Source organism: Phodopus roborovskii, unplaced genomic scaffold, assembly GCF_943737965.1.
Source record: "Phodopus roborovskii unplaced genomic scaffold, PHOROB, whole genome shotgun sequence".
Taxonomy (NCBI): Eukaryota; Metazoa; Chordata; class Mammalia; order Rodentia; family Cricetidae; genus Phodopus; species Phodopus roborovskii.
The window spans coordinates 11,917,598-11,941,062 of NW_026126460.1; the positions used below are offsets into that span (position 1 = coordinate 11,917,598).

The 23,465-nt window shown below is 44.1% G+C and overlaps 1 protein-coding gene across 1 annotated transcript in view; it reads right to left on the reverse strand.

The window, feature by feature from the left end:
- Nucleotides 1–452: 452 nt before the first annotated feature.
- Nucleotides 453–23,465, reverse strand: part of Plekhm3 (pleckstrin homology domain containing M3) — a 131,187-nt gene continuing 108,174 nt past the window's right edge. Inside the window, exons 6-7 of the mRNA XM_051190360.1 lie at nucleotides 17,963–18,120; nucleotides 453–2,371 (exon numbers count right to left, since the gene is read on the reverse strand). Of these exons, the coding sequence (XP_051046317.1) occupies nucleotides 2,194–2,371; nucleotides 17,963–18,120 (336 nt within the window). The 3' untranslated portion in view covers nucleotides 453–2,193. The remainder of the gene's footprint in view (nucleotides 2,372–17,962; nucleotides 18,121–23,465) is intronic.

The window sequence follows — 23,465 nt, forward strand, 5'->3', positions numbered from 1 at the left end:
TGTGTGTGTGTGTGTACAGGGGCGGGGCTCTGTTCTTCAGGTCTCCATGCTCAGTGTGCTGGGAACAGCCTCCTTGACAGTCCGAATCACAGATACATTAATTACAGCAAAGCCGAAGACTAAGCTGCAGTGACAGGGATTTGGGGGTGGAGAGAAAAGGCACTGTGCCATGGGAGCACATCTGTTTCATAATAAGCAGGTCTATAATTCTCCTGTGAAAGATCATGTTCTGCTCTCTTCTCTGAGGCTGGAAAATATAAATACTGTATTTCATGATAGGGAGGAGGAAGGGAGACATTCAAATTTGTATGCCTACTTGACAAGTGTTGGGAGACTTCCCACCCTTGTATTTTGTGTGCAACATTCTCTACCACTCCATCTGAGGGGGTGTCAACCTTTTCCAAGAGTTTAAAAAAGGCACCGCGAGGTGTCTGGTAAATAGGGCCCTGGCCTTTTTACCAAGTTTCATGCCTTGGTTATAGCTTCCACGTAGTCAGGAAATAAACACATGTGTAGTGCTGAACTGTGTGGTCTGGGGCCAAAGGGAATGCTGTGGGCTGAGAGGTGAAATGCTCACCCCTAACTGTACAAGTCAGTGGATTGTCTCCTAGTGGACAGAGCATCAAGAGCGATGCCTGCAGGAGCAATATGGAGATGAAACGGACAAGTACGTCGTGAGCCAGTGTTCCCCTCAGATCTGAAAGGATGAAAGCAAGCACAGACAACATCGGCTCAATGTGAGAGACAGACAGGCAGCAGGAATGCTGGCCATCAGGTTCCCAGTGCCATTCTACCAGCCATCTTGGTCACAGTGACAACTACACAAGCTCCTCCCAAGGGGACTGCAGTGGGAGGACACTACCCTCCAAATGGCAAAGCGATTCATTTCTCTCTCCTATAGTATTTACTATAGTGGCAATTATGTATGTATACACCTACTTACTTCAATAATATTAAATTCATTAATTCTATTTATGCTTGATATTTTCTTAATAATTTAGGTTGGTATTTTTAAAAATGTTACTCTTTAATAATTGTATACGTTTTCATTTTAAATAATTTTTTAAATAATTAAAAACAAGTAAATCCAGGGTAGGTATGGTGGTACACACCTGTAATCCCAGCATTTGGAAGATGAGGCAGCAGGATCATAAGTTGGAAGCCAGCCAGGGATAAAGAGCAAGACCCTGTGTTAAAATATGCCCCCATCCCAAACAAACAAAACGCCCCGAATACAAGAGCAAGGATAGTTAAATCGACCGATTAAGGGTCAAAAGTACTGTGAAGGACAATGAAAAATAAAAACACTTGAAATGACAGGTGGGCACTGCCTATAGGGGACTCCAGGAAAGGAAACAATGTGTCCCCAAGATGTGTGTGGCATATGCTACCTAGCAATCTATGCACTGATATGCTTGAGGACAATCCTGGGCCTTTTCCTCCTGGCCAGCACTATGAAAAATAACAAACATCCTCTGATACGTGCTTGGAGATCTGTTCTTAGGATACCCATGGGCACTCTGGCAGGTATCACCGGGCAGCTGATGGGCTTCGGACCAGCAAACGGATGGAGCACATGTAATGACTGGCCACTGAGGTCCTTCTGCATTCACGCTCAGGGGTTTACTTCAAACCCAGGGTAGCTCTGCTCCTCATGCTTTCTGCTGGGGGAGGGGCCCTCTGGGTTTCTGCTGTGTGGGTCTGCTTCACTCTTCTCATCTCTGCCTGGAAGGATCTAGAAGCATTCCTATGTTTCAGAGATTTTCTGGTGAAGCAAACAACAATGGTCTCTGTCTCAGTTCCCCCAGCAAAGGCTAAAACTCAGTAACAACCTGAAGCTTTGCTGTGGGAGATGCTTCCTCCAATGCCTGTGCAGTAGGCGGGCCCTTCGAGCCAGTGTGAGTATAGAGGTCTGGACTACAGAGCAAAGTGTGTAAACCACAGTTGCTGGGAGCAAGCAGCTGAATTTCATGGCCAAGTATAACTTAGCTATCTGGTAGGAGTTCAGCCACAGGATCGCTGTGGATCTCTTGGACAAGGGGTTATACAAAGCATAGGTACAGAACATATAGGTGTGTATGGTATAAATAAATAACTTATATATCTACATCTAGCTGAAGAAGAAACAGCTTCATCTGCATGGGCCTGAGTGGCCTCTTCGGTGGTGGTGGGTGAGTGCAGTCTGGCCTGCAGTCAAGTGTTCTGATAGGACAGCTCAAACATGGTGCATGCCTCTTCTAGGCTCTCGTCCACATTCAGCTGCCGCCAGAAGGACTTCTGTTTCTTCTGCAGCTCCCGGCGGACACACCGTGGGCAGGGGACAGACTTTTCTTTGCACTCAGAATGGAAGACAGCGCCACAGCTTTCACACCTGCAAGGACCAAGCACGGAGAAGATTAGCAAGACAGCGGAGCACAAGAGCCTCGTGGGACTTCAGTGAAGCCTAGGGCACTGTCTGTTCCTCTGGCCATCTCTGGGAAGAGGCAGAACTGAGGGACACAGGCTGTGTCTGTTTTCAAAAGGCTTAGGGTTAAGTTTCACTAGTGACACAATTCCCCTGTGATCAGAGCCAGCCTCATGAGACACTGGCTTGGGTGGAGGGGCGTCAACACTGACCCAGTGACTCTGTAACAGTGACAGCGGGCAGTCGTGGGGGCTCTGTGAGTCAGTTTCCTCTCCACAAAGAAAGAAGAGTAGAAACGTTAGGGTGAGTGACGGAAAGCGTGGCTTACTGCCTGTGCAGTGGGAGCCCTCAGCAGGCCTACTCTGTACATGCCAGGGCACAGCTTTCTACTCTAGCGTTCTTAACTCCCTGCCTCGGGTGACAACGGCACATGCCCATTCTTGGAATGATGTCCTGGCGCCTATTACTCTGTGCGCTTTTTAAAATTAGGAGAACCCTCCCACCTTTCCAGGTCTACCTGTGTGACCTAAGTGTGAACAAGGGAAGAGGGAAAGTGTGGGGGAGAAAGCATGTTCTTCCCACCGGGGCAGGTCTGGCAGTGTATGGAGAGGAGACATTCCCGGCGGATGACTGGCTGCTTGTCTGGCCTGCTGGAGTCTGCACAGGAGTCTGACTTTGCAGCTTGTTTTCACTGTGAAGTTCTCAGCAATGACTAATGACCTTGGCCGCCCCAGCCAATGACCTGCTCATGTGCACGGAGCCCTACCCTGCCACACATAAGCTCTGAAGGGAGACTTTCTCCTCACCCTGGGAGCCCAAGGAGTTGCCTACAGGATCTTATCCATCTCTGGACCCATGACACATGGAGCTGTCTTCAGGGCTCACCCTGGGCCTGTCTTGGCTGTGGGGCATCTTAGGACACCATTTCCTAATGTGCCAGCACTGTTTTACCTCTAGCACCACCGTGCAGGACTCAGTGGCTTGGGAGTTGTTGGGAAGGGGTCTAAGTGACGAGCTGGCCATCAGAGACTTCCTTATCCTCCCCCCCCCTTCCCAGTACCTGCTCCCAGCTCAGCCCTCCCATCTAGAGGACAGTGGCTATTAAGATAACAGATAAGGAACTGCAAATTGCTCCAGAGTTGTGTCCCCCTGGAGTTCCCATAGAGAAGTTCAAGCCACAAGAAGACTCCTATTGGTGACAGTATTTGGGTAGTGCTAGGGAGCTGATTAAGGTAAGGGTATGTTTCTGGTCCAATTCGGCCTAGTGTCTTTAACACAAGAAGCAGAGCTTCTCAGCATCGTAGTGTCTCTCTTCCCTGTGTGCTACATGAAGCCATCAGTGAGCCAGGATGAAAACCATCATCAAAACCAATCCTGCTGGCACACTGCTCTGCATCTTCCAGCTCCGCTCCCAGAGTGGTGAGAAATGCAGCTCAGAGCCACCCAGCCTGTGGTATCTGGTATGCTATCCATGCAGATTACATGAGCCCTGGAGCTAGTGACCTCACCTGGTGAGCGTCAGTGTCTTCATTAGTTCAGTGGAGATAACATGAGCAGCCATCACACCAGGACGCTGCAGGCCTTGAATGAGATCATGGGTAAAAGTGTCTAGCAGTTCCTGGTACAGGATAAACTGTGCCCCTTGGGCATTTTGGTGAGGCCTCTCTGCTGCCTGGTTTCTCTGTGTGGATCCCCATCAAGGCCCTCATTTCACAGAGCAGAAAACTAAGCTTCCCAAAGGGCTAATGGTCACCACAGAGATAGAGGAGGAACCTGGAGCTACTGGCCCCAGCTGGCTGCCTGAGCAGGTAAACACACGGACAGTAGGGGAAGCAGCGCTTTGAGGCTGGAAGCCAGTGTCAAGTCACCAATGTCTCTGGAGCTGGGCAATCCTAGGTGGTTTCTTACTTTTTTCTTAAGTCAGCTTCCTCTTTTCTGACCATGGCTTCTTCCTGTCATTGGGTTGCAGTGAGACCGCAATGAGCAAATACAGGCAGAAGGACCCTGCAAACCGAAGTGGCACGGCCCCTTACAGGTGACTCTGACGTTTGCCTCCTGCACACTGGCCGTGCTGGACACAGCCGGTCACCTCTATGCTGGCCCTTTCCCTCCCCCTCTGCCCCTGTCAGTCAGGACGAAGGTCAGGGCCAGGTCTCCTAGTGCCCCTGTCTGGGCTGGCTATGCCCTAGTGGCAGTGGCTTTGTCCTCACCAGGTCACACCTCTGTAAGTTCCTATCATTAAATGACACTAATGGCAGCTTTATCAAATGAATTTCCTCCAAAGCTGGCCATGGATTTATACACCTGGGGCGTGGCCCCAAGGCAGTGACTGATAAGGAGGAAGCACCCTCTCCTCAGTGCCTTATCTCTGCTGATACCAGGCCTGCAGGGAGGGAAGAGATGGAGTCTTATCAGACATCCCTGGTGCAAAAAAACACCCACAGAGTGAAGGGGGACCAGTGCACCTGCTCAGCCTAGGCAAAGGTCAGTAACTGAAAACAAGCATGAGATAAAGAAATGAATGCGTTCAAAACAGAACCAAGTCTCATTTTCTGACAATTTGTAAGCCTGGAGGCATGTTTTCAACTGTGGTATGGGTACATGGATCAATGACATTCCCAAATTCAGACAATCAGTTGTTAGCTTCCACCTACCATGCTCCCTGCTTTTGACACTAGAGAATAATGGCAGGCCAGGCATGGTGGCACACACCTTCAATCCCAACAATGGAGGCAGAGGCAAGTGGATCTCTGAGTTTGAGGTCAACCTGGTTTATATAGGGAATTCCAGGACAGCTAGAGTTACACAGTAAGACCCTATTTCAATCAATCAATCAATCAATCAAACAAACAAACAAACAACAAAATGGTAGAAAAAAAGAAGAGAAAGAAGAACCTGTTCTTGCAAAAAAGACGTGATGTGCAGGGAGAATAAGGCACTGCACCTGCAGCAATAGCTCTGCTCTTCTGTGGGAAAGAGGCTCTGTTAAAGGGAGGCTGCACTTAGAAAGATGGTTGAATGTTATATATATATGACTTGGGAGCTCGAGGATGGCTCAGTGGGTAACGTGTGTGCAGCCCCTCCCTCTGTGCCCAGGACCATAGTTGATTTCTAGCCCCCATATGGCAGCACAAGCCTGTAATCCCTGGGGAGGCAGAGACTAAAAGATCCCTGCAGTTTACAGGCCAGCCAGTCCAGTTCCCTTGCTAAGCAACAACTCTCTGGTTGCAGTGGGCTACCAAAACCAAAGTGTCTTACAGGATGCAACTGCAGGCAGAAGTGTTTGCTCCTGACCAAAGGCACACACGGTGGATTTTCTCATTTCTTTTCCACATGTGCACCCATTGTTTCATTGCTCTAGGAATCTCATCCTCAGCACCACTGACATTTTGGGTGGGATTTTCATCAGTGCAAGGGATTGTCCTGTCATTGTAGGATGCTTAGTAGCACCCTGGGGCTCAGAGCACCCTCCCCCAACTACTGAGCTGAGACAAAGAGCAATATCTCCAGATGTTCACAGACATCTGTGGGGGTTAAAATAATACCTGCTGAAAGCCACTCACCTAATTATCTTGAAACAAAATCACAGAGGAGCGCCCAGTGGGTTAAACAGCACGCCTCCCTCCTGCTTGCTGGCTTACGCTCTTGCCATCCAACAAGGTCCAGCTCAGTGCTCTTACCCATGTCAGTCTCAAAACAATTCATTTTCCGCAAAGCATGTGATAAAAATACCCGAGCAAACAAGTATTAATTATCCTCTTGCTTCCGAAGTTACTTAGAACATCATTTAAAAGGGTTTGGGTGTAGGTCAGTGGTAGATAGCATGTCCAACAAGACAAGTTTGATTCTCAGCACTGGGAAAGAGAAAGGTCAGGGGCCAGATGTGTTACAATCTCAGCATTCAGGGAAACTGAGGCAGGAAGGGTGTAAGATTGAGACTCTATTTCCAAAATCAAATCAAGCTTGATATCAACACCCATGACAGAACACTGTGCGTCATTCAGTAACTCAACTTTTTATCATCTCACAGTGGCTTTTCAACCCTACCCCAGAGTCATCCTGGTTGGCTGGCTCTCATTTGCATTTATTAGTTTTTTTGGATTAGATCCTCTGTGAGATTTCTTTGCGGCCTTTCTATGCTTTCATGCTTTACCCAGACCATTTTGCCAGTCAGAGGCTTTTCCCCCCATGTTCTTTATAAAACAGATCTCTTGACCTGTGAAGTTGACTGAGGCTGCTAGGAGAGTAAGGGGCCTGACTGCTTGCTTGCTTCAGCTTGGCGCTGTGTCACAGGACACTGGGTGAGTCACTTTGCCGTTGAGCCTTATGCTCCAGAGAACTTGGGTTAGATGATGTCTGAGTGTCTTCCATCTGCAGACTTGGGGGGTGGGTAGTAGAAGCTATTCTGGGCACCTATACCCCCCTCTCTCCATGCTCTGCTTTAAGGTCTGTGGAGGAGTGAGTGCCAATGAGCACTGACTACTTCCTCTCCAGAAAGTCTCAAACTCCAAAGCCAAATGAGATGGACATTGCTTTTAGTTTCACTTCTTTTGGTACTAGGTAAGCTATAGGATAGGTTACATGAGTTAGCATAGCTTCAGAATTGCAGCATGGTGACCTGCTTCTGTGGAAGCTCTAGAGAACATTACTGGAGACCTGCTTCTGTGGAAGCTCTAGAGAACATTACTAAGTATTTGTGTGCACCCTTCTTTGGGTGAAGGGCAGGGGTGCCCACTATTTGGGGGCAATATAAATTATGTTTTGCTCCTTAGGAAGTATTCCTTGGACTAAAACTACCCATTTTATGAACCGTTTGGACCTCAAAGTTATCTCATTAGCCCATGGCAAGCAAGGGAGGCATTCACAGTCTAGAAATCTAATCGTCTATTGACACAGACAGAACAGATGCTTTTTACTATGGCTATTGACTCCAAGAACCAGAACCTGTTACAAACTAGCTGAGCTACATCCATGCAATGGGAAGGGTTTGCTTCTCAAATCTTATGGCAAAGAAGCAAGAATTCCTGGCTGCAATCAGCTTCCTGTGCTGGAATGCTGATGATGTGAGACCAATTAGAGACAGGCCTGATAGTTTCATTTGGCCCCCTCCAGACTAGAGTTGCACCCAGGGAGGTCACAGGAAACTGCTAAAGGACACTGCCCCCATGGAGGCCACTGCAACACTTCTGCTCACTCCTCCTGGGTTCTCCTCCTGCTGTATTTTTATTTTTGTCTCAGGCAATGGCCTCCGATACTTCATTTGGATTAAAATTCAGGCTTCGGTTTGTTGGCTCTCTGACAAGCAGTGTAGAGCCTTGGTTGACTTCCACTCTGCAGAGCTCACAAGGAACAGGGTGAGTTGCAGAAATAAGCATACACTATGAGCATACAAATGCGGTTTGGGGCATGGCTGCTACATAAGGTGCCCTATACAGTTTCAAGCTACCACTGACCTTTCCAGTAAAGCAAAAAGATTACTGAAATTTTTTTAGCTAAGTCAAGCAGCCATTGAAGCCTGCTTATTTCAATGTTTTGGCTTGCTGTTTTCTTCTGTCACTGAGTATATACATGGAAAAAAAAAAACCAACCCTATAATTTCCTTAAATAGGAAATTGGCCTGAGTCATGTATGAATAGGCCTATGTATTTGTATATATACACACTTTTATGCACTTATGCACTTATACACATGCATGTTGCTCAGTTAAAATACACAGAATTTGTTATTAAAGGTCCTATGGTAAAATGAATGAAATACAATGTAACAAATAAGAAGACCTAGTAGGGCCACTCTTTGGGGGAAGTAGAGAGATTAAAATAATGAGAAACTGACAAGCGATTTTAGGAAGAAACTGATTATGAGTGGGTTCTGACAAATGGCCATGGTAAGCATCAAGGCAGTGGCGTAGGCACTGACTGTCTCCAGGTGACATTACTCTAGGCTGACCAGAAATCTGACGATCCAGATGGTCCTCCATTTTGTCAGCAGGACCATGAGGAAGAGAACAAGAGATGTGGACATGGTTACTGGAGCAAAGGTCTTGCAGAGAGCATATAATGTGTAGAAGTACAATGCAGAGAGCACTGTATTTGACTACAACACATCGTGATTCCCACCCACCCTCCAACCCTTCCTTCTGAAATTTAAAAGAGGCACCACCTACTTGGCCCTTTGTCTATGGTGTGGTGGTAGTAGTGTGTGTGTATGGTTTGTGTATACACATACATTAGCTTTTTGAAATATGTAAATAATTGTGCTTTGAGTTAGGCATTACTTGTTTTCCTGTGTTTATTACATCTGTCTGTTAGTTAGTAGATAAAATACAAAACACTAACTGGTGGCTTTTGTGGCCCCAACCTTTGGACTTGATTCTGGTCTTGTGATTTGAATTTTGGCTCTCCTCCAGTTAGTAGTCACATAGTCCTTTGGGTTATTCAGCACACACCTCAACTCTTAGAAAGACAATTGGCATGTCCTGTAATGATGTTTTTATTTGTCCTTTAAGCCTGAGTTAATTAAGGAAGAGCTTTCCCTGATTGCAACCCACAAAGCATTGGCTCTCTGCGGTCCTGGACTTTTGAGTCTGTCAGCTAAGCTTGGCTAATACCTATTACAAAAGCTTTACTTACAATCTGGATTCAAAATAGAATGCAAACAAGGGTTAATTAATTCATTTGTTAATTTTGCTACCCTCCTGGGGACATTAACTCACCATCCTTTGTGTAAATGCTTAATAAGCCCTTCCTGCTAATCTGTGGCAGGCTGGGAGAGGACTCAGCCACACTCAGGGTGTGCTTAAAAGCACAATGAATTTGATACAACTCAAGAGCATCTAGGGGAAATGGGAAACTTAATATTTCTGACATTAAATCTGCACCTTAAGGTTTACCTTAAGTCACTATAATTCTCAAGAAAAAAAAAATGCTTACCTTTTCTTGGGATTACTTGAGGAAAATATATTTGCTGCTAGAGAAAGTGAAGGCATTGCAGGAGGATTTAATTGAACATTTCTACCACCTTGGCCAGACTGGAACCTACTGCAGCTGAAGCAACTGGGAACTCCACACATGAGCCGCGGTTCTCTGGACAGATAGATTCCTGAGTGGCTCAAAATGCCTGGGGGTTAAGGATGCTTGGAGAGGCCTGGTTCAGACACAGACCTAGGTGAGCAGCAGAATGGTGTTAGCTAATGCAGGTGACAGCCAGTGACCTCAGCTTCCCTCTGCACTTGTGTTGACTCACTGGCTACCTTTTCCATTTACAATAAGAGTTTAACTACCAAGTATTTATGGAAGATGCCTTTAAAAGGAAATAATTCATCTAGGACTCTGACTGGGCCTCACTTAGCACAGCTGAGTTCATCACTTAGTAGAGCCAAAATAAGAGAAAGTTTTCAGGCATGAGTATATTAGAAAATGCACAGAAAGTCCCCAAAAGAAGCCTAGTTTATGAGTAGTGTAAGTTGTTTGGAAATACAATCTTGGTTACTGATGTGAATTTATAAGAAACAAAGCAGTTATTGCTTTACTTATTTATCTCCTGACACTGAGCCCATACTTTTAACAAAATGGCATTACATAATTTTCCTTGGCTAGTAGTGATGCCAGGCAAAGGAATCCCTGGGAGCTCTTCAGTTTGAGCTGGGCTTCTTTTTGATGGTCTCAGATGGTGGTCTAAGCAAGACCTGCGGCCTGGGAGAGGAGAACTTTTCTATTTCCCAGGTATGAACGATTCCTTAACTTGCATAGGCCTTTCGCCTAACAGTCTACCTTAAAGTTGCTTGGGATGTGGAGGAGAATATCACCTCCTTGTTGGACATTCACATCATCTGTGATTCGGAAACCCTGAATTGGCACTTAAGACACTATCTAAAACCACTCTGGCTTCATCATCTTCCCACACGGAACTTCCAGTTTATATTACATCTTTTCAAGTTCAGCAGTTTCCTATGTTTCCAAGGCTGAATAAGAATGGGCTTCAAGTTCATTATTTAAGTTTATCTATTATGTTCTTGGCTTTATTGTAAGATGATCCATGCATTTCTGGTTTTCAGATGAAGTTTTAAAAAGTATATTGCTGTCTTTTCGTGTTTTCTCATCAAAAGGCTCTATGATTCTTCCCATTGGTTGTGGGAACAAAAATTACCAGCAACCACACCAAAGGTGAGACTAGTTTAGGGGGCCAGTCTCATTCCATGAGATGGGTTTGTAGTTCTTCCAAATTCAGGGCTAGTGCTCGGGCAACAGGTTATGGCAGAAATGGCCATGGACTCAGTAGCCTAAGGCTCCATGAGTCGTAGGTGTGGTTCTGGAATGGGGCTGCTGAGTTCTCCCTGGCTCTGTTGAGCTCTATGCTTTGGTTCAAACAGCAACAGTCATTCAGCATGAGTATGTATAGTACCTACTGAGTGTTTCTGTGTATTGTAGGTACTTTAAGAGCATCAGGATGGGGCAGACAATTACCTGTGATGGTTATAAGAATACAGGTGTTTCCTGTTTGTTGACGGGTTCAATGCTCAGAGTTCCGAAGGTACATAATAAAGATATGGTAATATGATAGTGTGTTAGAGGTAACATAAAAATAAAAGTAATTCTTTAAACGACAGCCTTAATGACGCTGCCATGTGCATTCCCAAAATTCATTGTATGGAAAATAATCACACGACAAAACTAAGACTTTTGCAGCTTCTGTAAAAGCACAAAATAGTTAATTTCAGAAGATGCTCAGTCTACAGAGTCAACACTTTTTGTATGGAAGGGTAAACACTTCCCATCTTTCCATGTGTATTCAGGTTACTTATTTACAGTCCTGGGGGAAGAAAATGTATACACTAAGCAGTGACCTAAAAGATGTTTTGAAATTAAGATATTTGAGTAGTTTAGTCAAGCTCAAACATTTAACATCTTCTCTCTCTGGTATCAGAGGCCTCACTGCCCCAGTAAAATACATATGTCCCTAACATATGACAGGATGTTAGCCAATACTCCAAAAAAAAAAAAAAATCACATATTTTAGTAATGTCTATTTAAATAAAAACTTCCTAGAAATGATTTAAAACCCAATCTTAAAGATTTGTTATTTAAGACTTTAAAATCAATTCAATGGAGTGTGACCAAGTTAAAGCAGAGGAAACCACCAATTCATTTACTTACTCATTCCTGAATTACTCACTGAGTACTTACTCTAGGTGGGGCAGTGAACAAAACAGAAAGGTTTTGCTTTAATTTAATTATTTGTGCTTTATTGGCATTGGTGTTTATTGGGGGATGTATGTCTATGTGAGGGTGTCAGACTTGTAGTTACAGAGCTGCCATGTGGGTGCTGGGGATTGAACCCTGGGCCTTGTGCCTGCTACATAAGCACCCTATCTCTCCTCTTGAATTTATATTTTATGCTCCTTGAGTAAAGAGTATCAAAATAACTCAACTTGTTTGAAACGTTTTTGCTTGAAAAATGCTAAACCTGAGGGCTAGAAAAGAAGTGTTCACATTTTTTTGTTAATATATATTGGTGTCATCTGCCTCCTGGGTTCAGAGGGGTGGGGGTATGTAGCAACTTAATGTAATGTAGCAAAGTTAATGAAGTCTATACTTGTTCATCCAATTCCCATTGATCTTTCCATGAACTAGCTAGCCTGTTTCTACTAATTAAATGGATCCTAATACTTTTAACAAAAAAAGTTTTTTTTTCACACACAATATATTCTGATTTAATATTTTAAAGCAATTAAAATTTATCCTACATAAGTACTCATCAATCAATACTTATGGATTGAATTTGATTATTTTAGGGGCCAGAGATGATGTGCTAAATGGAAGTTGTAAGACTGCATTTTCAACATGACTCCCTTTTATATACTCATATATAAATATGTAAATAACATATGTGTAGAAAAATAAGTTATAATTTCCTTATATTTTGTGTACTCAAATCTTCTAGAGTGAGCGTCAATTCATTTTATAGTTAGAAATAAAAATATGATTTTAAACAACGATAGGTACTTTCCTCTCTAAACAACAGACAATTGGGTTGTCTGGAAATTGTACAGATGAGGCAATGTTACCTAGATACCTAACTAGAAACTTCCTAAGGAACATGTCTTGGCAGCAATCTATTGAAATGACCAAATGCAATGGTGGCCTCACCAGTGAGGATTGTGGTTATCAATGGACTAATGGCACACAGGGTGGGGTTGTCTGTGTTAGCAGACATTCTGAAGTCTTGACATGTGAATATGGAACCCCCTGGCCAAGGTGCAATGTTGCAATGCTATGTATTAAGTTATTCTTTGAATAAAGTTTGTCTTAAGCAAACCACCCAGGACTAGCTGAAAAGTTTCTTTTCTGCAAATCAAGGAAAACCTTCACTAACATAGCAAGTACATTAATACATGGAAGAAGGGTGGGCAGTTATGAGACCAAAGAGTGGGCATCACATCTTGGTCCCTCATTCATTTGCTTTCGGAACTGTGTTTTCTCTTCCCCAGATAGCTACGGGGTCTCTCCGTAGATCCTTCCAACTGTAGGCATGGACGATTCTAAATCATGGTGGGAGTGTGTCAGAGAGCCACCAGCCAAGAGCCCAGAGTCAGAGAGCAGCCTCAGGCAGCAGCAGGTGGTTTACCAGAATGGTACCCAGGAGGAAAAGCCCAGGTTCCCTTTGGCTCTTTCTAAGATCCTACACTTCATTGCAGCACTTCTCCAGTGGGCTGCTTCCCAAGAAAAGCCACAGAAGGGAAATATTTAAAAAAGACTATAGACATTGGGGGTAAGTTCTTCCCTCCTTAAGCCTGGCCCAGCCAAGGCTGTTACCCTCTGTTGTTGAACAGGATGTAACAGGACTGCCAGGCAGAGCCCACAAACCTGGTAATTAGGTGCGCTGACAGTGTTTGCTTTGGAACCATTTACCAACAAAGGAATGTGTCAGGCTGATTAGTGAGAAAAGGGTATGTAATGTGTGTGTATTTAAGTCCACATGAGGCCATAATCCAGGAATTCAGTCTGTTTGAGCAAGGTCTTGCAGAAATGAAGGCTAAATAAATAGGAAGCTGTGCTGGAACACTTGCTTCTGGAAAGCACTTCTCAGCTCAAGCTTTAGTCCACCTGCATACCTTTCTCTCTCTCTCTCTCTCTCTCTCTTTCTCGCTCCCTCTCCCCTCACACATACACAAAATTACAGACAAAATATTTAACGTGAAATTCTCTTTAAAAAAAAAAACAAAAAACAAACAAACAAACAAACAACACAAAACCCCCACAAAACAACGAACTAGAAATATGGAGGACTTTGTAAGATACGGACAATTTCAGCTGACATTTATTCTCCAAGGATGCAAAGTGGGCAAGTAAAACGCAAACAGAACAACAGAAAAGAAATACCGCTCTTTCTTTCCCCCTCTGAGACAGACTCCCACTGTGTATCCTTGGCTGGCCTGAACTTGGTTTGTAGACCAGGCTGGCCTCAAACTCACATGGATCCATTTGTCACTGCTGGGACAAAAGAAAACTCATGTTCTTCTGCACAAACTGGATGATTTTGGAGTTCAGCCAGTTAGGTAAAAAAAACAACAGGCTTCATTTAATAAGATCCTTGGGAGGTATTTTTTCAAAAACAATTTTCCCTTCCCATTTGCCTTTCTTATGTGAACTAGCCTGACAAAACAGTTCTCAACACAGAGATGAGGAGTTGTTGGGAGCTTTACTTGTTTTGGGCATTTCCATGAGGCCAATCAATGTTCATTCTCCAGATGATGTGGGAAAGTTCTCCAGTGTGAAGATGGGGTGTGGTGGGAGAGTGTGTTGGGGCAACTGGTGAGAATTCGGTGTTAATAAGTTCAAGGTGCTGTGAGCCATCCTTACTTCTTGGAAGAGAAATCAACTACTTCTACACCAGGAGCAACTGCAAGCAATGCCCAGTCTGTACTGATTCTTTGAACTGTTGTTGTTACTGTTTATCTTAATTTTTATGAGACATGGTCTCACCAGGAAGCTTCAATTGACCTCTGAAACTCACTCTGTAGATGAGGCTGGCGTCAAACTTAGAAACCATTTACTTCTCTGCCTTTCTAGTGCTGGGACTAATGGTGTGCACCACTAGATCCAACTCAGTCTCTGCTTTTAAATCATCACCTTCAAAACTTAAAACAACAAACTCTTTCAGAAGAGCTGTGCCCGAGCTGCAGGTGCCCTGGGAACACACAGGAAGAATATTATCTGATGCCTTTCCAAGGGCAAGCTGGACACACCAATCTTTCTACCAAGGAAATCCCTTAAATGGCAGGTCAGTGGCTCCTGCTTTGTATACAAAGCTGGGCCTGCCTCATACTTTTGTAATGCCACCATACATTTGGAAGCCTTGAAACTCCCTTAACTAGTTAGTTCATTTAAAAAGCATTGTCATCATTCGTGAGCCAACAAAACAATGAATATGTATGGAATGCATACACTATGAGGACACCAAACTCAACGTTGTGTTGTGCATAATCTTCTTACCCACATTTGGATGTAGCTCACAAGGGTATAGTGGTTTAAAAAAAAAAAAAAGTCTCGGAGTGCAGTGTTTTCTATATCTGAATACCAGTGGGTATTCTGTCGTCTGAAAAATAAAAATTAGCCAAGCCAAATGGACCAGGGCAGAAAGGATGGCACTTGTTGTGGCTGGCTGAGCTCACAGGTCTCTTCCAAAATGCTCACAGAGTGTTTTAAAATTAAGTGTTTAGGAATGGCATCTTCACAGAAATACTGAGAATATCCCCTCAGCAGCATTAGGACAGGGGCCTTACTATCAAGAGATAATTAGTGCAGCGTGGAGATGACTGAAAGAGAGCTGCATAGGTGATCATTTAAAGGTTTAAAAGAAGAATCTAAGTACTGGGTAATTACTCTGTGGACTTACGTGACTTCTTTGCTTGCATACGCAATTGTTTCTCTTGGGCCTTGTCATTCTTAAATGATAGTTAGAGCTCTTACTTCTTATTTTCTCAGGAATGTGTTGTTTCTATTTCTCTAGGATGTGGGATTTTGCCATTGTCTTAATGGAATGTTTGTTCCTCCTAAAGCCATGCTTCCCTTGTATCCTTTCAGAGGGTAAATGCTGAAATAAGCTTAGTTACAGAATGGTCTTCCTATTGTATTTAAATCTTGAAGTCTGGACACTAGGGGATTCTTAGTTAAGGAGATGTAGGTGTTTCATTTGTGTCTGAGAAGCTTGGGGAGAACAATTTGAAGTTAAGGCAAGTCCCCTCAGCTTCCACAGACAACTTCACTGCCCAGTGATGCAGTGGGGGATCAACCTCTCCCTTATCCCCATCACAATAGCCATTCTTCCACTTAACAACAGAAATGTGTATCTGCTCCATCCCAATCTGACCATGGCTTACTGCCCCAGGTGTCTACACTCCCACAGGAGCAAATAAAGGGACAATTGAGAAGCGCATCCTCAGGGAGGTGGATCTAGATAACTTTCCAATTGCTTTCAGGGTATAACCTACAGACTTCTTTGAAGACTACAGCGACAGAAGAAGCAGTGGTGGATGATGAAAAGGAGGGATGCTGAGTCAGATAGAATTAAGTGTTTCACCTTTATCTGCTGGGGCAAGTAAATGGTTTTCCCTGAATGTAGTTTTCCTTATCATTAACGCAGAGGTGGCCAGGAGATGGCTTAGTGCATAAAGGCACTTGCCACCAGACCTGATGCCTCGACTTTGATCCTCAGAACCCATGTCATGGAAAGAGAGAACATCCACAAGCTGTCCTCTGACCTCCACACAGAGTGCCCCCCTCACATACACATACACAAAATAAATAAGTGAAGCATAATTTAAAAGTTTAAAACAGAGATAGCACTTAGAGGGCAGGTAGAAGAAAGAACTATGCTGTGTAAGCTGCTAGAACTAGTGCTAGTTAATGCCAGTCCCCACAATTCTAGCATGTTCTCTAAATGTGCCAGTGAAGGAGCCCTCTACATTGAAACTAGGGTCATGTTTTCAAATTACAGTCAGGAAGCATCCTCTTATGTAATTAGTTAAGGAAAAGAATGTCCAAGTTGACCAGTGTTTGTTACATGGTCATAACTGAAAAAGCACTGTGAATATAGTATAGTCTGCTTGCCAAGTTCAGTGTGCTAGAGTCAGCACAGAGTTCCCTAGAAACCAAAAAAGTTCTTCCTCCCCTACCATGTACACCCTCTTGTAGATGAGGTCCAGGGCCACTTAGCTGTAATAGAATTGTCCCATGGCTCTTCTGTCCTAAAACCTGTATTCTACTGTGAGCAAGGATCATATAATTCCACTGTTATCTCTAGCAGCTGGCCCATTAGATAGTGGTAACACACTCAAAAAATTGTTTTTTGAGAGAGTAGTTTTAATATGAAGCAAGTTGGGGAGTGTAATGTGTGTGTGCGCACGTGCGTGCTACGTGCATGTGTGGAAGTCAAAGAATAACCTCAGGTGTTGGCCTTTACACTTTAAGAGTCTTTTATTGGCTGTTTGCTGCAGTGGAATTCTGGGGATTCATCCATTTCCATATTCCATGTCATTGTAGGGGCGCTAAGGCTCCAGACATGTATACCACATTTAGCTTTTAGATGGGTTCTTGGCTTCAAACTCAGGTCCTCATACTTGTACATGGAAAGGTTCCTAGCACTGGGGAGGCAGAGACAGGTAGATCTACGAGTTCAAGGCCAGCCTGGTCTACAGAACTAGTTACAGGAGAGCCAGGGGTCCACACAGAAACCTTGTCTGGGGGTTGCAGGGGTGTGGGATCAAGGCTGGCTAGATGGCTCAGTGAGCAAATGCCTGATGTGCAAGAATGAGGGCCACCACCACTCAGCCCCAAAGTTTTTTTGTTAGGCTATAATAATAATTCGTGGCCAAAGGAGCCAATGCACTCACAGGGAGTATTTCTATTGTGTTTCTGGGACGAAAGGAAAAGGGCTATGTATTATTTTCTATGTCTAGAAAAGCCATAGTAAAAACTGACCTAAGTTAGTGGGAAAGCTGTCCATGCCAGGATGTGCCGATGCCCAAACATGACTTTGGTAGAAAACTAAGCCCCATGAACCTCCACTCCTCTCCCTTCAGATCCTAAAACTTGTTCATGTCTGCTGTGTCTGTGGAAAATGTGCTCCTCACCAGGACCTGGTGTTGTAGTTTTAGAGTCAGTTTAGGCTTGGCCTTTCTTTGAGGAGGCCATGACCCATTTCTTTTTGTTGTTGCTGTTTTGGGGTTGGTTGTTTTTGGAGACAGTCCCCGTTTTTTCCCATCTCTAATTGTTTAACTCTGGAAAGCTGGGTGAGAGTCTTCCCCACTCTCCACTCCAACACTGAATCCAAACACACAGTTCGTTACCTAATGAGCTAGACAGAGCTAGGCAGCATTCCTTTGCAGCTCTGTTTCCTCCTCCTGCCTGAAGATGGAGAGTAAGAACTGGGGACAAACAGAAACAAACTGGAACCGAGAAGGAAGCGAGAGATCTGCCGGAAGGTGGGTGGGAGAGAGACACAGTTCTCAGCCCAAAGCTGATACTCAGATACTTTTCTATAGGAAGAGAGATTCTGTACCTGCTTGTTGAAATGTCCTCAAAGGGGTAGAGGATCTCGCCGTTGTTACAGATTTCGCAGATGAACCCTTTCTGGCTACAAAGACTGCAGCTGTAGACGTGTGAGGTGGCGAATTTAATGACTTTGCCCAAGAACGGAGCCAGCTTTCCCTCTATCACCTGTGGAAAGAGAGAAAAGGACAGGGAGGTACAGCACTGAGCACACAGGTCTTGAAGATGTGGCCAGGGAAGGGGCACCTTTTCTGTATGCAACAGGAAAAGCTCTTTTTACAATTTACCAGCAGCTCACGGGAGAAAAGGCACAGGACTTTGGTCCAAAGGAATGGGTTTACCCACTGCAGCTTCGAAACGAAGATGCTCAAAGCTCCTTTGGTGTTCCTGCTTTTGCATTATGGTGTGGAGCCTGGTAAGCCCCACTTGAGGAGACCAAGTTCAGAGTAGGAGGGCAGCAGGTCTGTTAGTCATGTAGGGGAAAGAGGGACTCAGAGGCCTGTGTCCCCAGCTTTCCTCTGATGAATTAATGTCACTTCATCTCCATTCTTTCCCCCATGAACATGCAGCAAATATAGAAGAACGTTGGCTTTCTCTTACTGCTGGTAAATGTAATAATTTAAAGAGGTGTAACCTGTTTGAGGGTCATTTTCAGTTTGTAATTTTAGATTTCTTAGTTTTTTTTATGAGCAAATTAAAAAAAGGGGGGGTGTTCATATTAAGAACAACAGGGACAACACAGAAAAATTTTTATCTACTCTTGAAAATGACCTTGCGATACTAGCCTGAACTCCAGTATGATGACGGCGTTCACTGCATGTTCCTGGCAAGGCGTGGGATGTCCACAAGGCAGCTGATCCCACCATGCACCATGTGCCTATTGGCCCCTCCCCACTGTCATTTTACTTGCTGACCTGCAAACATCTATGAGTTTGGAACCCATGGCAATCATATCACTCTGCACTTAACTAATATTCATGGGCTTCAAAGATTCCAACCCTTAACACAAAGTAAGGCAAAAGTCTGCCCTTTATTTCTGTGCCATTAATGACTGTTTATATGCTGATTTTGATATCAGGAAAAAAGATGAAATCAACTTAGAGACTGCCAGAAATAACTAGGAATAGCTACCCAGATACCTTTTTATTTCCAAATTAGTACCTAGTTAAAATGACAATTTTACCTCCAACTAACACCTAAGGGAGATACAGTAATCTTGCCCAGAGAAATAGGTAAGCATAATGACTGGGAATTCAAAATGAAAGACTTCAAGGGGAGTAATTTTTTTTTATACAAAATGAGGTATACTAGAGCTGGAAACGGAGGAGGATGTTAAGCATTGGGAACAATATGATGTTAACAGTTACAGCAAGGGTTAACTCAGGGAAGGGGAACAAGGCAGAGATGCTACCTACGTTGCTACTTTGTATATTGTGTGACTTTGCCTTTTTTTTTTTTACAGTATTAAATGTATATCATTTTGCATTGAAATACAAAAAGTGAATATAAAATCGTGTTTATTGCTTTTTTAGGGGTGGATCTTTTCCTAATAGAGAGGGTAGAGATTTTGATGACTGTTTTCTGAGCCAGGCCAGCATGTACTCCCCTACTCTACACCTACTGAAGGCTGCAGGTACTCTAGACCTCTTTCAATTCTGTTCTCTCGGCCACCATTAACTCCACCCCCCCACACTCACACACACACCATGAGGCACACATCTGACACCAACACATGATATGCGCTTTCTAGGAAATGCCCAGCCACCAAGCACTCTCCCACGTGTCACAGCACTGATTCCACACTGTCGGGGCAACCCTTCTGCTGAGCTTAGTTTCCTTTTCTCTTCCTTACGCAATCGATTAATGACTCATTCAAACAGAGGCCTTCAGATTTAGGATGGATTGAAAACCAGGTGAGTGCAGGTCATGAGGACTGTCCCAGGAAGATCCGGTCCTCATCCAGGGTCTGGAAGAGACCTAGTGTCTTGACCTAAGTTTTTTTCTCCATCTAGAACTTGTCAGGACAAGAGTTTGAAGATCCTGGAGGCTCCTGAAATATTTTGCCAATTTAATATGGCCACTGATTTATATTCCTACCTGGGGAAACTTAGTGGCCTTTTGAAAATTATTTTCTAATAACTCGTCTTCCTATCACAGCACCTGATACACAACCCCATTTTTTTAATGTTTCACTTATTATTACTAGTAAGGATCAGTTTAAACACTGAAGAAACCACTGCATTATACTTTTAGGCTATTTCAAGTTTAAATATTAGCATATTTGTGTTCAGTGACAAAGAGTCGAGGTACTGTTGATAATCATATCTATATGGCTCTTTGGGGTATTATGAAAGCACACATTTCAAGTAGTAATAGTGTTAAGTAGCAATTCTTGTTATTTCACTGACAACCAAGCTGGAAATTCCACAGTTGATTGTGAATGCTTCATTTCCATCAAACACAGATACCCTGTCATTCATCATGTTTTACTGCTTTCCTCTCCCATTTTTTGAAATAACAGCTTTATTAAAATATAGTTCACATACCACACAATTCAGCTTTTTTAAATTTAAACCGTGGTTTGTTTATAGAGTTGTATTCTTCATTACACTCAACCCTCCTTCCAGCTCCCATATGTAGTTAAGTCACCACTGTCCTCCCAAGTTCTAGGAACCAATAATCTACTTTCTGTCCCTATAAAGCTATTTCATAGAAATAGAACCGTGTGTGTGTGTGCGTGTGTGTGTGCGCGCGCGTGTGTGTGTGTGTGTGTGTGTGTGTGTGTGTATGCGCGCGCGCGTGCGCGCGCACTCTATCTCTCACACGCAGCTTGGTGCTTTTGAGGTTCATGCTGAGTTCCTTTAACTCAGTTTCACCAGCTCTAGACTCTTACCACCCTCTCTAGATTCACAGGATAACCTGAGTTTAATCCCAGAAGCCAGTCTTTCTTCTTTAATCTGCTGGGCACAGGTACTAGTCGTCACATTCCAGCTTTTCTCTCAAGTCTTCAGTGTTCTCATTTTATCATTAACAGAAGCCCTTCCCTGATTTAATAGATAGAACCTTACTAAATTACTATGTCCCTGATGCTGGATACAAGAGAGCGGTGTCTCACTTGCTTTGCAAGGTCTCTAAAACAGAAGCCCACGTATCAACTCAATTCCCATGCTCAATCTTGGGCATCTTTAATTGTGAGCAGTCTTGCTGACACAGGATGCGCTTGCTTTTCTTCCTGTCCTTCCGGGTCAGGGTCATTTCCTTTGTGAGGGTGTTGCCATTCTTCTTACCACTCATTTAGATTTCACACAGGCTTTGTGGCTCTGAATTGTTCTGACTTGAACCAGCTGGCCTCGAACTCAGAGATCCACCTGTCTCTATTTCCCAAGTGCTGGAATTAAAGGCGTGCGCCGCCACCACCTGGCCCCCAAACCCATTTTTAGCTACAACTGTCACAGACCTCTTTACTTTCACACCATGTGATGCAACATGAAACTCAAGGCTGTTTATTCCTTTACTGTTTACCCAACTGTCTTGCTTCTTGTGGGCTGAACATTTATAATTTATATACTGAACATACAAATGTGAGAACATTTGCCCACTCTTACCTACAACCTGGTACCTCCACATGGCACAGCTTCAGAGAGCAGACTGCTCCGAAGCAAAAAATGAGCCCACCCTCATTTGTAATATCCCCTCCCTGATGGCCCAAGGATGCTCCCCTGCTCTTATCCTTGGCTGCCCGCAGTTGGGTGTGGGGGCTGTTTAGATGTCATGCCCACACTGCTGTGTGGGTGAAGCAGGCGCTCTGAGACAGCACTGGCTAAGGAAGGGAGGAAGGGGGCGATTCAGTTACTCGGGAGCCTGTTGAACTGTTCTGTACTCCAGTCACTGTTCCTTTCATTTGTCATCTCAGGGTTGTGGCCATGTTCCAAACAGCTGAAGCCGCTTAAAGATTTCCTCCCCCCCCCCAAGAGTGAGGTAATATTTTCAAGTTAATTTTAGAATTTATAAACATTCCATTAATATTATGGAAAGGAAAAACTTTATATACTTATACATTTCCAGGAACAAGGACCTATTGTCCTTGAACACAAAGAGTAGCAGCAGGGGGAAGAGGATTGGCTGCCAGGCCTCTGGTCTAGGGGTTACACCACTATGAAAAGTGGGCTCCATGTGTTCTATTCTTTAGGGTTCCTTTTAAAATATAAGACACACCTTTATGTGGATAACTGCCTCCCACAGCCTTCCCTCTACCACCTAAGAGACTTAGGCCTTTGAATTCCCCATCCCAGCCATCTTGGTGTGGCTTAAGGTTAAGACCCTATCTCAAAAGCACTAGGAAGAAGGTGACCTTAAATGAGAGTGTCATCTACTCCTCCAGTTTCCAGCTGCGAATGAAGTCCAGAACAAAACCATCAGGACCTCACCCCACCTGAGAAAGACAATGGCCAAGACACAGTTAAATGGGAGAAGATGCATTGGCCAAAAGTCTGCAGACCCGAGGAAAGTCAGATAGAGAACTGAGCCCTGCCATGTCACCCTGAACTGGAATGCCTCCACGAGTGACAGCAGCCTTCCACAGAGTTCAGCATGAAGCAAAGGCTTACAGATCTTCTATCTAGGCTACAGTTGTTCCAGAAGATTGCAGTACAACTGGGAGCAAGCCACAGCTCATTGGTACAAAGTAAAGCATGAATGTATTGTTTTTGTTGTTGAGATAGGCTGGTCTCAAACTCATAATCCTCCTGCCGTGACCTCTGTAGCACTACAGTTACAGGTGTGAGTTCAGAAGTATTTCCTTAATAAAACTGGTCAAAGAGAGTTAAAAACAGAAAACAGATAGCCATGGCATATGTTTGCTTCCCCACAGCTTAGATGAATTTTTCCAGTGTCAAGTATTAGATTCATTAGAAGTCTCCAAAGTCTCCAAAGATGGCTTTGCTTACCTACCACACTTAATTGTCTCTGGGTTGGGGAAGCAGTGGCATGCTGTGAGACTGCTCTGAGCAAAAAACGGTAGCAAGAGACTCCAGCAAGTCCCTAAGCCTGCCTGAGCTCTAGCTTCCTCCACTAGAACCAGCTAGTATTGACATAGCAGGTTGGAGAATGGATTGGGTTTAATATCCTGGCAAAATGGGGAGCATCTGTCTGATGGCAGTTGGTCAGTCAGTGACAGCCCACGGCTGCCTTCTCTTAATCTAAATAAAAATCATCAGTGATTCAGACTCATTTCCCTCCCAAATACTTTAGATCAGCAGCGAGGGTAAGAAGGAAAGGTATGATGTTCACATGTCAGTTTTCAAAAGGTGCCCTGTTATCCTTCTGTCTGGACGAGAACAAGAGGAAGGAAAGTAAAGCAGACACATCCAGGGCCTCTGATATTACTCAAGTCCACAAGAGAACAGAGCTTGTGTGAACATCCCGCTGTGGCCGAGGCAACAGGCTTGGAGAGACAAACTCAATTTAAATCTCCCATTAAAATCACATCTTAGCAACATCTGGGAATCGTCTCT